Source organism: Desmodus rotundus, chromosome 9, assembly GCF_022682495.2.
Source record: "Desmodus rotundus isolate HL8 chromosome 9, HLdesRot8A.1, whole genome shotgun sequence".
Classification (NCBI taxonomy): Eukaryota; Metazoa; Chordata; class Mammalia; order Chiroptera; family Phyllostomidae; genus Desmodus; species Desmodus rotundus.
The window spans coordinates 20,980,403-20,995,638 of record NC_071395.1 but is presented as its reverse complement, the minus strand read 5'-3'; the positions used below and the strand labels follow the sequence as shown (position 1 = coordinate 20,995,638).

Sequence of the window (15,236 nt, the reverse complement as noted above, 5' to 3'; positions counted from 1 at the left end):
TTTGATTTTCCTTTTCCCAAAAGACCTTGAGTGCAGTGCTCAATGCCAGATGTTGGTACAGTGTCGGCCTCTTTTCTCCCTGCGTTCCTCAGGTGAGCTGATCAGTGGGGTGGCACTGGACCACGAACGGCAGGTGCACCATCAGCTGACTGTCCTCGTGACCGACCACGGCTCCCCCCCACGAAATGCCAGCATGGTGGTTTATGTCTCAGTCACTGACGTCAATGATAACAGGCCGTACTTCCCACAGTGCTTCCCCGGGAAGGAATTACACATCAAGGTTTGTGGGGTGCAACAGCCTTGCAATGAACTTGTAGTGTTCTTAGATATTTGTGTTGAGCACCATCTTGTGGTAAAAAGCATGAATGTATCAAATTAGTCACAGTGTGGCAGTACATTCATTTCTAGACGACCTAGAAATTGTGTGCATGTCCAAAAAAGTCCCATTTAAAAAAAATAAAATGGTTGTATGTGCCATTTGTGGTCTAACATCCAGCTGTTTTATGATTAATGGAGTTCTGCCCTTTGTATACAAACACAATGGTTCCCCGTTATTACGCTCAGCCCAGGACTGTTGCTCCGATAATGGGCATGCCTCTCCTTGTGCAGAGCTCCTCCGGAGCCATCGGTGCACGTCGCGAAGATGGGCCGTGAGAGGGAGCGGAACAAGCTGTGGCTCTCATGTGGAGAGACGCATATCCAGAGATTATAAAAGCTGATCTTTTTGAGGACACATGCAGAAACTTCTCATTATATTTAGATGATCTCATGTTTTTCCTTGCTATGTTTTTGTGTGTTTTATAATGTTCACAATGAATTAGCATATTAGTTCATGAACATAAGTAGTAAGTACACATATCTTGGAGGTGCTCATACTTTTTAAAAATGAATGGGTTATATGAATAAAAAATTTGGAAGCTATGGCTCCCAAACTGAATTGGATATTCAAATTGTGCTCAGATATGCGTAGGGTGCTGAGGAAGTTAATAGCTCTAAACTCATCTTCCAGAGTCATATTTAAAGAAAATTTTACCAAAGCAAAATATGATATTATCATTATGACTTTAATCATGTCATTAAAATATCTTATGGCTTAATTAGGGAGTAGGATTTTTAAACACAGAGTTCAACTCCACATGTAAATTTCAATATTCTAGGAAAGTTTGTTACTTAGTTATCTTTCCTGAATGAGGTATGTTTCCTGAAATAAAGTTTTTGTTTATCTTTTGTATATTTTAGACCTTACAACAATCTTTAGAAAAACACCCTGAGAGGGTGGTGAATGAAAAAATGCTAGAATTCTTAAAATACATTCAAAATCTAAGATTGTTTAGTTAATTTGATTTTCGTTTTCACCCCTCAGAGTTAGTTCAACTGCTGTAGATAATTTGTTCAAATTGTGTAAAAGATTTAAATTGTAATGTGGATTATTTTCACAGATTTATATCCATATAGTTTTATATGGTAGACATTTGAATTATATGTGGACCTAAAATAGTTTTTTCAAATGCTTAGTTGTAGTGTCTTCCTTCACTTAAGTTCATTGCTTTCTCTTTGAAAACTTTCATCGAGTGATTTCTAAGCTGTTGGTTTTATTGACAGGTTCTGGAAGGTCAGCCAGTAAATATGTTGGTTACAACTGTGTTTGCAAAGGATCTTGATGAAGGAAACAATGCAGAAGTTATATACTCAGTATCTTCAGGTAAACGTCACTACCCATAAAGAACTAAGAGCCTTTAGAATTTTCTCTGTTGTTTATTAACGGTCTCTCTCCTTCTGGGAACATAGTTAACACTGAAAATAACACCAAATTACAAACAAAATACATTTATTATTGTCTAGAATCACCTTTATATTTAAAAAAATTTAAAATTTAGTGAAAAACAACCCACTTACCATCCACCTTAAATGAATAATTTTTAATAATCTGAAGTGTGAATCAACATTTATTGAAAGGAAAGTAGTAGTTAGTGGAAAGTGGGATTAGTATAAGAAATATGATTATGAATACCGAGCATCTATGAATCTCTATGAAGACTAACTATTCTCAAGGTTAGAGTAAATCACACCTGGAAAATGTCACACATGTACATGATTCATGTGTACGTGGGAACTTGATAGAGGCAGGTGTGCTTCTGTGTTTATATTTCGGAACCTACGGACCTCGGATGTGTTCCAGTGATTAACTTGAGTTGACATTGTGTTTTTACATGATCTTAAGACAGTCAGTGCTTTGTCGTGTTTGACAAAAACGTGAGAAAGCAGGAGACAGCATTGCCCTTACCTGCAGATAAGTTGTCTACATGAAAATGCAAAGGAGGCCACGGGCCAACTATTGGAATTGACAAGATGCGAAATTTCTGGGAACAACGTCACTGTACAAAAGTCTCTAGCACTTAAAAAACGAAGCAGGTCTTCAAAGACCTCATTCACCACAAAGTTGAAGCTTCGGATTCCTTCACTTGCCCAGGCTCTTCAAGGGTGGGGCGGGAACTAGTGAGTATTTTGTATTTGTAATATTGTTCTATTTTCCTTAAGGAGGGACCCTCAAATTACGTAAGTTTCAAAACTTCTGAAATCAGGATTATCCTGATTAGAGCACAGGCAGGAAAACTCCAGTAAAAGATGTTTGAGACTTTTATGTAGAAAATTACAAAACATTAACAAAGACAGGAAAAAAGAATGAAATGAAAGGCCTGTCGTGTTCCTGATGGGGCAGGTGCAGTCCCCGCAGGAAGACATGGGGGGCGGTTTGGAGACAATGGGCCTGCTGCAGAACCACACTGAGGACTCCCCTTTTTCTGGGCCCTCTTCTCCGCTTCAGAGATGCCTTCTCCTTTTTCATTTCTCCTCCCATTAGTCACCACTCGGCGTTCTCTCCCCACCCCTGAGCCTATTCTAATCTGGTCCTGGAGAAAAGAAAAACAGGCTTGGCTAACATGCATTCGAGGGTCAGTCCATGAGATCTTTGTTTCATTTTTTTTGTTCCTTTTTAAATTTGGGCTGGGAGGAGAACATATTTTTTGGTGTACTTGTAAAACAAACTGGGGTGAAGAAAATACACACAAACATATACATGCAGATTAATAAATTAAGCTATAATCCTGATATCATAGCATTACTTATAAATTTAAAACAGGCTATATATTATTCATGGATATATGACTAGAAACACAAACCCTTACTTTAGAAAAGGGGCTGTCTACAGAAAGGAGGAGGGTAATGAGCTTTAGAAGTATACACAGGTCCTCTTCTGTACTTAAACTCTGTCATTTCTTCAAACATTTTTTAAAAGAAATATTGGGAATGGATTTGGAAGATGTTTACATGGATGTTCCTCATATATTCCTGAATGTTTGAAATATTAATTTTAAAAAGAAACTTAGCTTATAAAGTGATACTTGGGGTATAGAAATATAAAAATATGGCATAGCAATATCAAAATCATGTCATTCATACCTTTGTTTTTCCCTTATCTAATTCCAAAATTGAGGCAACTGCAAAATATAAATAAGATTAAAAAATCAATATAATAGGAATGAAGATATGTATCACATTCAATGAAAGTATTCTACAGTGTCCTTGTGAGAGTAAAGTAAATGGAACAAGCATAGAAATCACAACTAATGCAGGAATACCTCATTTTATTGCAGTTCACTTAATTGCTCTTTGCAAATACTGCATTTGTTTTACCGATATAAGGCTATGGCAACCCCGTGTTGAGCAGCTCTATCAGCAACATTTTTGGAAACATTTGCTCATTTCCTGTCTGTGTCACATTTTGGTAATTCTCATACTATTTTAAAGTGTTTCACTATTGTTATATTTGTTACGGTGGTCTGTGATCTTTGGTGTTACTATTGTAATTGTTTCGGGATGCCATGAACCATGCCCAGGTAAGCTAGTGAGCTTAATTGATGAGTGTTTTGTGTTCTGGCTGCTCCACGGACCCACTGTCCTTGTTTCTTCTTTACATCTCCTTAAGCCTTCCTGTTCCCTGAGACTCAAAAAATACTGAAATCTCCAGTTATTAGTGCTACGGTGTCCTCTAAGTGTCCAAGTGAAACAAGAGTTCAGGTCTCTTATATTAAATCAAAATATAGAAATGATTAAGCTTAGTGAGGAAGGTACATTAAAAGCTGAAATGAGCTGAAAGCTCGACCTCTTATTCCAAAGAGTTAGCCAAGTTGTGAATGCAAAGGAAAAGTTCTTGAAGAAAATTAAAAGTGCTACTCCAGTGACCACACAAATGATAAGAAAGTGAAACAGCCTTATTGCTGATATGGAGAAAGTTCAGTGGTCTGGATAGAAGATCAAACCAGCCATAACACTCCCTTATGCCAAAGTCTAATCCACAGCAAGGCCCTAACTCTTTTCAACTCTATCAAGGCTGAGAGGGGTAAGGAAGCTGCAGAAGAAAAGTTTGAAGCTAGCAGAGGTTGGCTCATGAGGTTTAAGGAAGAAAGCTGTTTCCCTAACATAAATGTTTAAGGTGAAGCAGCAAGTGCTGATGTAGAAGCTACAGCAACTTACTCAGAAGATCTTGCTAATTAATGAAGATGGCTATACAAAACAATAGATTTTAGATATAGACAAAACAGCCTTCTATTGGAATAAGATGCCATATAGCACTTTCTACACAGAGAAGAGTAGTCAATATCTAACTTCAAAGCTTCAAAGGACAGGCTGACTCTCCAATTAGGGGCTAATGCAGCTGGTAACTTTAAGCTGAAGCCAGTGCTTATTTACCATTTTGAAAATCCTAGGGCCTTTAAGAATCGTGCTAAATCTGCTCTGCTTGTGCTCTAAAAACGGAACAACAAAGCCTGATTGCAGCACATCTGCTCACAACATGGCGCTTTACTGAATATTTTAAGCCCACTGTTGAGACCTACTGCTCAGAAAAAAAGATTCTTTTCAAAATATGACTCCTCATTGACAATGCACCTGGTCACCTAAGATCTCTGATGGAGATATACAAGGAGATTAATTGTTGTATTTATGCTTGCTAATACAATATCCGTCCTGCAGCCCATTGACCAAGAAGTAATTTTGACTTTCAAGTCATTATTTAAGAAGTACATTTCAGAAGGCTATAGCTTCCATAGATGCTATAGTGGTTCCTGTGATGGATCTGGGAAAATCAACTAAAAACCTTCTGGAAAGTATTCCTCATTCTAGATGCTATTAAGAACATTTATGCTTCATGGAAAGTGGTCAAAATATTGACATTAACAGGAGCTTGGAGTTGATTAGAACCCTCATGGATGACTTTGAGGAGTTCGAAACTTCAGTGGAAGAAGTACCTGCAGATGTGGTGGAGATACTAAGAAACTAGTATTTTACGTGGAACCCGAAGATGTGACTAAATTACTGCAATCTCACGACAAAACTTGAACAGATGAGGAGCTGCTTCTTACGGATGAGCAAAGAAAGTGATTTCTTGAGATGGAATCTACACCTGATGAAGATGCTTTGAAGACTGTTAAACGGAAAAAGGATTTAGAATATGACATAGACCTAGTTGATGAAGCAACAGCAGGGTTTGAAAGGATTGATTCCAGTTATGCAAGACATTTTTTTCTGGGGCTAAAATGCCATCAAACAGCATTGCATGCAACAGAGAAATTGTTCATGAAGGGAGTGAATCGATGCAGCAAACTTGATTGTTGCCCAATTTTAAGAAATTGCCAGAGTCACCCCAGCCTTCAGCAACCACCACACCGATCAGTCAGCAGCAATTGCCATCAGGCAAGACCCTCCACCAGAAAAAATATTACAACTTGCTGAATTAGGGGTGTCCAACCTGTGGCCCATGGGCCAAATGCAGCTCAGGATGGCTGTGAATGTGGCCCAACACAAAATCATAAATTTGCTTAAAACATTATGAGATTTTTTTGTGATTACTTGTCCTAATGTATTTAATGTGTGGCCCAAGACAACTCTTCTTCTTCCAGTGTGGCCCAGAGACACCAAAACGTTGGACACCCCTGGTAGATGGTTAGCATTTTTTAGCAATAAATTATTTAATTAATATACATACATTTTTTAGACATAATACTATTGCACACTCACTAGACTACAGTAGAGTATAAACATAATTTTTAAATACACCAGGAAAGGATAGCAAAGGGAAATATATGAATGGGAAATTAAGACCGGCCATGAGTTGACAATTATTGAAGCAATGTGATAGTCACGGGAGAGTCCACTATATCACTTTGTCTACTTATTTATATGTTTTAAAATTCCATACTAAATTTTTGAAATATCTGTTCTGTTTCTTATATACATTTTTAGTATTACTTTTTGCGTTTAGTCTCTCACAGAGCTTAACACAAATATATCTTCCAAATAATCACAGATGTATTTGGATTAATTAATTCTGTTTTCTGCATTGTCAATTAACATTAATTTCTTAATTTTGTGTGTGTGTGTATAGAAGATAGGTCTGATCACTTCAAGATTGACACCAACAGTGGTGAAATCAGAACGACCACAGTACTTCTCTATGATTATAGACCTTCCTACAGGATGACTGTAATTGCCAGGGACCAGGGCGCGCCTCCTCTGCAAGGACAGGCAGTTATTAATATTCAGGTAATGGTCTGTCATCGCCACAAAAGGGAGAAGGGCGTTCTCAGGTGCCATTGGATTTCTATACAACTATAGAGAGTGAAGATACACTAAATGTACAAATACTATTTTTAGAGAGCATTGCACACATGTGTGCCTTTTTATTATCACTAGAGAAATGATTAGACTCAAGTAAATTTTTATTTGAACTTTGCACAGGTCTTGAGAAGATATTTACCTTCATCACTGTATAAGCCTTTGTTGCTTTGTCTTAATAAACAACAAAAAAATGTCTTTTCTTTTACTTTTTTCTAGTTGCGAAGAGCTGGTAAACTTGCCAGAGAAACTTTTACATAAACAAATGGCCAGTAATCATTTTTAAACTTAGGAAAGTCACTTGGGATCCATATTCTAAGGCGTTACTATAATCAGAATGAGCCAACAAGTTGTGGGAAGTCTTCATCGTAGGAAAAAATTACACCAGCGAGTCAAAAATAAGAGGACTGTGCAAAGGCATTTCTTTGTTCATGTGCATGAAAATCAGTAATATTAATATTGGCATGTATAAAAATCAAGACTATATAGCCCCAAGAGTTCTGTTTCCAAATTATATTCTTTATTGATAGAGGATGTGTGTGTTAGGAGAAAATTCTATATCGTAATTCCTCAAGTCCCTGGTTGCAGATAAACAAAGACACACGATTCATAAATGAACACAGATGTTGTCATTATGGATGTATTGGTCTCTAGGATTTAGAGTAGTTGGGAGAACTAGCTATTCCACATTCTTACTGAAGAATCACAAGACTGCTGTTCAGCTTAACTATAATGTATAGTATGGCCTCACCAATGAAGCTGCATCTCATTTCACAGATTAGAACAAACAGGAAGTGGAAAATTTTGTACTTTCTTATCTCCTGGATGTTATGCCATTTTCAATCATCACAGGCACACTGGAATTATATAATAAAAATGAATTTTATCACCAAGTAACATATGTATTTCACACAAATAGAAGGAACTATTTTCTAAAATAGCATCATCACATGTACTGATTCAACTGTCAAAAAAAAATACCTCAGGTTAACAACTTTTTTTAATTCTTATTTCAGGTGATACCACTATCCAAAGGGAGAACCACCATTTCTCAGAATATCAGACATTTAGTTATACCAGAAAACTTGAAACCTGCAAAAATAATGAGCTTGGTAAAGTCACCTGATCACTTCCAACAACATCATAATGGAAAACTGCATTTTAGTATCACTGCAGAGGACAAGGATGGTCACTTTGAAATCAACAGCTCAACAGGGGACTTGTTCCTTTCTAAAGAACTTGATTATGAGATGACATCTCATTATCTTTTCAGGGTGGTTACTAAGGACCATAGCAAAACCCCTCCCCTGCACAGCACAGTCTTCCTCAGTATTGATGTGGAGGACCAGAACGACCATTCCCCATCTTTCCAGGATGAGTTCATTGTGATAAGCGTAGAAGAGAATGTCCCCATAGGAACTCTGGTGCACGTCTTCAATGCCAAAGATGGAGATGGCAGCTTTCTGAACAGTAGAATCCAATACTTCATTGAATCCCACCACCCCGGAACCAATCCATTTCTCATCCACCCCTCATTTGGCACATTAGTCACTGCATCCCCCCTTGACAGAGAGAGAGTTCCGACTGTCGTCCTGACAATAACTGCATCCGACCAGGCTGTGAATGTGACGGACCGGCGACTGAGATCGCTAGTGGCAGAGGTGGTGATTTTGGATGTAAATGATCACAGCCCCACTTTTATGTCTTTCCCCATCGTGCATGTCAAAGAGGATGCCACAGTGGGCTCCCTGGTGTACCACATAACTGCCCAAGATCCCGATGAAGGAAGGAATGGAAGAGTGACATACAGCATTCTGTCAGGAAATGAAAACATGGCCTTTATGCTTGATAAGTCATCAGGTATTTGTCACTGTCAATCAAAGCCTCTGTCACTTGCTTACATCTATCCTTTTCATTTCCCTCTGTTAAAATGACAGTTCCAAATGAACAAGCTTTAAAGAAATGTGACCTGATTTTGCCTTTAACTTATATATTGATAGGCACAGAAGTTGTATTCAGAGAACCAACTGTAATTGGCCTGTTCATTAATATTGCCTATGCTTTGTAGCTAGCTCACATTTCATGGGATGAATCTACAGCAGCAAACTTCTTTGCCACCATTGTGGGTCCCACAGGGTAGAAGTTACCAAAAATGCAAAAAGGTAGAATATGACTACTCAGCAACATTAGTCAATGGCTCTAGCATGGAAAATTATCTTTAAGATCATACATTTACAAACATACATTTGTAAATAGTTGGAAATAATGTATGTATGTATGTATGTATGTATTTATTTATTTTTAGAGAGTGGAAAGGAAGGAGAAAGAGAGGGAGAGAAACATCAATGTGTGGTTGCCTCTCACACGCCCTGTACTGGGGACCTGGCCTGCAACCCAGGCATGTGCCCTGACTGGGAACAGAACCAACCACCCTTTGATTCTCAGGCTGGTGCTCAATCCATTGAACTACACCAGCCACGGCAAGAAATAATGTGTTTTTAAATGGCGGGGTTGGTTTGAGCATAAGACCCTTTTCATGTCCACTGTACCATTTTATTTTTTGCAGAAGCATTTATTCCCTGTCAAGGACTTTATAGCAAAGTCACTCGCTGTTACTATACTTGGCTTGCTATTACCATGTTGCCAGATAACATCTACTAAAAGTTTTGATGTAGTTTGATGGAAGATTATAGGTATAAAGTGTCATTCTTGTGAAACTGGAAATGAAGTGCCCTCAACCTGATTTTAAGGAGATATTGAAGAGATGGACTACCATCTCAATCTCTAGAAAAAAAAAATTATTTCTGCATGAGCCTCAGAAAAAAAAATCTCAGATGTATGCCAATTGGCCCAACTCTTAGTAAGACCATGATTTGGAATGGGACTGAATGTGTAGGATTTGGAAGTCGTGATTATAGTCTGGCTATACACTGTTAAAAATTTTTATCAAAATATTTATTGAATCCTGTACATATGGTTCCATTCTGAGGCATGTGTGAATACCACCTAAAAGCCCAGCTGACAGAGAGATAGTCCAGACCTAGTTACTGATTGCTGTTGGAGCTGGGCTCTCCAAGGACCCATTCCAACAGTCCTTAAAATGTTTTCCATGACAGCTAAGGCAGGTCTATTTCAGATTGTTAAAGAGGATGGTTAAAATTAGAACTGCGCCTCACTAATATAGGTATCACGAATCTTGAACAATTGCAGAGGCTGTTTCGGTTGAGATCTTTTTCGAAGACATAAAATGATACTTGCTGAATGCATTACTGTGTTTCTCTCACAAGGCTCATATTTCTTATAAAGAAGACATAGCAAATTTTTCAATGGCTTTGGGCTGTGAAATATGAAATAATACATAATTACTGGAAAGCTGTTTTACAAAATCTGAAGCAGTAAACCTCTTTAATTACTTGAAGAAAAGTTCTGAGAGGATGAGCGTGTGTTGGAGAAGCACACAGCAACCCTAAAAGAAAACATGTGACAGCCGTAATCACGGACAGCTACAGTGTGCGAGACTTCGCAGCACTTTGCTTAAATGAGTCACATGCTTCAATGGCAATAGCATGGAGACACGCTTTGTCCATGAAACGTGTCTGGGCTATAAAGTCGTTACAGTTTTTTGTTAATAAAGAAGACAGTTACCAAAATACATATGAAGAGAGGATAACAAAAACTAAATTAATTTTTGAAAGACTAAATATCTTAAAGAATGTAGCCATACTCACCTTTTTGCTACGTGGTCACTTTAAACACGAATTGCCATTGACCTGAAGACAGTTTTTTAAATGAAGGTAGATGTTGGGTACAGAAATCGTTTTGATGTAATCTTCACAGAAAATAATGGTATACGATAGACTACTTCTGAATTTTCATGCATCTTCGTAGTTTAAATTAGGATGACTTTTCTGATGAAAAAATGTCATTTTACTTTAGATAATATATAAATTTAAAGTTGGTTTCATAAGATTTCTTATTTAACAAAGAAAGACTCTGAAATTTTAGACATAGGTAGAGTGAGGTTGGCTACTCTAAAGAACATTTATTATGTATTACCTTTCTCCACCTTCCAAACAGGCTTACTAACTACAGCTTGCTCTCTGGATTATGAAATTAAAACTGAGCACATTCTGACCCTTCTGGCGCTGGACGATGGTGTCCCAGCACTGTCTTCATCCCAGACCCTGACAATCACTGTTCTTGACGTCAATGATGAGGCACCTGTGTTCAAGCAGCACCTGTATCGAGCTTCAGTTAAAGAAAACCAAAGTCCGGGGGAGTTTGTCACAAGGGTTGAAGCTGTGGACAGAGATTCAGGTAATTTAAAATATGGAAACTACGTAATTAATGCTAAAACCAAAAATTAATGTCATTTAAACTGGTTATGTCCCAGAAAAATGAAACACTTGTGAGTCATCTCAAACTTCTCATACCTCTTTAAATGGCATTCATGAAAGACCTCTCCATGGGTAAAGATAATGCATGCTCTTATATAGCATTTTCTTAGATTGATCTTTGCCATTATTTATAGTACAGTGATATATACCTAATTAACATAGAATTTATTGATGTGATTGTGATAATAAGCAGATGTATAGACTAGGTATCACATTTTTTTCAGAGTATACTAGATACATTGAATGCAGGAAGGCAAATGGTTAGTTCCTCTCTGTATAACATAATGGAAGAGGGAGGACGCTGACGTCAGATTTCCTGAGTTTGAATTCTAGAACTGCCATTTTTTTTGTTTTTTTTTATTTTAATTTTTTATTGTTATTCAATTACAGTTGTGTGGCTTTTCTCCCCATCCCTCCACCCCTCCCCTAGAACTGCCATTTTTTACTTAAGCTGTGTAACCTTGATGAAGTTACTGATCCTCTCTGTTCCTCTGTTTGCTTATCTCTAAAATGGATAATAATAATACCTGATGTATAGTTTTAAAAACCTGGCACAATAAATGGTCAATAGATATGTTAACTTCTGTTTTTATTATTATTATTAATGTCAACCACTGTGTTGAGACAAATGACTTTGAAGTAAATAGTTACCCTGTCTAGGAATCTGTAAATTCCTAGAATTTCATAGAATTACTTTTCAATATCACTGACCTTTTTGGCATTTAAGTTTCAGTAACTTTAATAATATCCTGTTTTTATTTTAAACAAAATAGTTATAAAAATTATAGTGAAGTATTTTCCATTAACACCATATGCCAGATTTTCTCACCTGAATTAATACGAATAGTTTAATAAGCCAGTCTTCTGAGATTCACACTTGTACATGGCAAGTGGCGTTATATAACCAGTGTGATATTTTGTTCTTTCTTTATACGAATAGTAACAGATGTTTCTATGGAGAAATACTATTAACAATAGTATGTTCCTCCTGTTTCAAAGGGATAAAAATATATATTTCCTTGAGCTTTTAATGTAAATTGTATGCCATTCAGATGCATTGCCATTTTGGAAAGCATCGTCTTTTAATGAAATACATGCACTTAGATGTGATGTCACAAAACCTTTCAAGGGCTAACCTAATCTCTCTTTTGACCAGAGCGGGGCAGTGTGATCAAACAGTTTTTCTTATTTTGCCCAAAGACTCCTTGCTAACAACTGCTTGTCCAGACCAAGCTTGAAGAACTTACTTAGCACATTTCTCACAGTGTGGTTTTTAGGGTGATAGAAACAAGGGAGACTATACATAAGCCTTGTGTTTCACCATAATTCTGGTTCAGTAAAGTTATGTTAGTGCGTGCTCTCATACAAATTGTACAACACAGGCTCAGGGCACCATCGAAACCACTTCACAGAATACACAGCCATGTGCCAAACCCATCAATGATGTGCGATTTAGCCATCATTAAAGTATGTAAAATGCTTCCTCCCGTTGACCTTACTTTTGCTTCTTAATTTTATTTTTTTGTAATTGACTCTACTGAAAGGATTACTTTTGCTTTAAATGTTTGAAGAGGGAAGAAAGACTTTCTCTCAAATTTGCAAATATCGACTAAAGATGATTACCATAAAAATTCTTTCTGATTTTTACTATCAAGTTACCTAGTGTTAGTTGTATTTTCTTTTAGAACCAGTAGTCTGCAATCTGTTACTTGAATTGAATGTTCATTATTCTAGAGATTATGGTTTGCTGTACAGAGAATTTAGATGTTAAATTATTGTTTTTCTGGCTTTGCACTTATGTGTGCTTTAAATACACATCTAACATCTTCCTGAGTCCCAGGCACCCTCACATGTTTGGGAGACAATTTCAGTTTACTGGAAATCTTAGTGTTTTTAACGAGGCCAGATGTGTTAAGCAAGTAGTTATGTAAATGCATGTGAATTTGTGTGTATGCATGTGATTTTGAACATATTTCCCACCAATCTTTTTTTTTTTTTTGCTTACTGGGTTAAAACAATGAAAAAGGATTATGCATGAGAATTAAATGACGTAGTCAAGATTTTAACATACCAGCATCGCATAGGAATTTATGAATGGTTTACTTTGTAGTATGTATTTTAAAAAATACTATATAGCATTACTTAATACCAGAAAGCTTAACATGTTTCCTAGCATTCTGCCATGTAGTTTTCAAAAACATAAGCCTAAAGTGCTGGCCTTCAAAACCCATGGGAATTTGAGCACTGAATGTTTATGATGTATGACTCACACTAGTTCTAACAGGAGTTTTTTTCTTATATTCAAACGGGAAAACAACTACCAGGTTTTAACTAAGATATTAAAACTGCTGCAGCATTTGGTGCCACCAACAAGAGCTCCATTGTTAGTGAGCAAGGGTCTTCCCCAGACGCCCCTCTCTGCCACGGAGAGGACAGGGCGCCCCGCCAGGGAAGACGACTCACTGGGAGCTGATAGGTTTACTAAAGAGTGGCAAAACAAATATAAAATAATTTAACAGCAGATTGCCATAGAGAAGTGTGGACTTCTATAATGAGATCGTATTCTCTCTTCCATAAGAATGTATCCTCCATCTGGGTTTATCCTGAGTAAACTGTACATCTGGTTTCTTGGAAAATGTCTCACACTCGATGAATAACTGCACCCAACATCCTACACTTGGGGCAAGGCAGAAACACGGCCATGACAGCATTTCATCTGTTTCACGGAGCCAAAGGCACCATTCACTGTCAAGTGTATCTAATTTTAGAAATGTTAGCATGTGAAAAAAAGTTTTAGAATTCATGAAATAGTAAACAGAAAAAAAGAAAGAGTAAGGACCACTCATGACCTCACTCACCCAGAAAGAATCACTGTTGAAATTGATATGTAGTCTTATTTCATTTAATTCACGGTATTATAATTATGTAATTGTTTACTTGTCTGCCTGTCCATTTGGCTGTGAACTTCTCATGGGTCCAGGATGCAGTCTACTCACTTCTATCCCAGGCCCCGTAGCTACAGTTCAGGATCTGTGACGTAGGAGCTCAGGAAATGTTTTTAACTGTGGGATCTGAGACACTGAAGAATCTGTGAACTGTGCTGCTTCAAGTCGCCTTCACGCTTCAGAATTTGTTCATTTATTTATCCCTTCATTCAGTCCACCAGGCACAATCCTGGTTTTGCTTCAGAAATGTCTGGGTTGCAGGGCATCATACAGTTGAGGGATCACATGAAAAATGATCTTCCTAAAAACTGTATCTGAAAAGAGCACCCCCTTGGCCACAATTCTTTGTTAATTCCCTATGGTTTCTACGGGAGCGTTCTATCGTCTTCTAGCTTTACAACCAAGCATTTTTATGAAGTGACTCCAGTTTTCCCCCGTCCTCATCCCCTATCACTCTCCCGCCCTTTACTCTAGGACAGGGTTCTACAAACTCTTCTCTGTGAAGGGGGAGAGAGTAAATGTTTTAGGCTTTGCAGACCATACGGTCTCTGTTACTCAACTCTGTCACAGCAGCAAGACAGCAACAATAGATAATACATAAAGAAGTGGGTGTGGCTCTGTTTCAATAAAAATTTACGAAAGCAGGGGCGGGCTGGATTTGGCCAGCAGGCTGTAGTTTGCCAACTGCTGGTCTAATGCATGTATCTATTTAACACATCTAAATAGTTACGTGCTACTTTCTGCTCATCAGATCCAATTATGACGTCATCAAAGTAGTGGATCAATGTGATGTTCGACTGGATGCCAAGATGATCAATATCTTTGCCGGTAGATGATGGTGGATAGCGGAAGTGTTTACCCTATAGATGTACTTTGTTGTTCCTGCAAGGTGAAAGCAAATCACTTCCATAGTTCTTATAAATTGGTATAGAGTATTGGTTTTAAAAAGGTTCCCCCCCCATCATCTACAGTCTACAAAGAGACAACTACTAGAGGGCTTTAAAGGATGCTCATGTCTCTCTAACCGATGTCTTTCTAAGGGTCTTTATGAAGGAAGAATCCTCTGAACTCAGGCTATATAATGGGGGAGCATGCCAGACTTAGTAAATCCATCTTAACATTCCCTTTTCCTTAAGCTTTCAATCCTTTATAGTGCAGAACAAGGGAAGATCTGACCCCTCAGCTTCAATGATAGGCCAGTGTCAAACCCAGACAATCAAAG

At 37.6% G+C, this 15,236-nt stretch overlaps 1 protein-coding gene across 1 annotated transcript in view; it reads left to right on the top strand.

Annotated features, from left to right (window-relative positions):
* Window positions 1-15,236, top strand: part of DCHS2 (dachsous cadherin-related 2) — a 182,067-nt gene that overhangs the window by 112,583 nt on the left and 54,248 nt on the right. Inside the window, exons 6-10 of the mRNA XM_024568565.3 lie at window positions 93-280; window positions 1,603-1,702; window positions 6,443-6,600; window positions 7,689-8,532; window positions 10,750-10,989. Coding sequence (XP_024424333.2) covers window positions 93-280; window positions 1,603-1,702; window positions 6,443-6,600; window positions 7,689-8,532; window positions 10,750-10,989 — 1,530 coding nt within the window. The remainder of the gene's footprint in view (window positions 1-92; window positions 281-1,602; window positions 1,703-6,442; window positions 6,601-7,688; window positions 8,533-10,749; window positions 10,990-15,236) is intronic.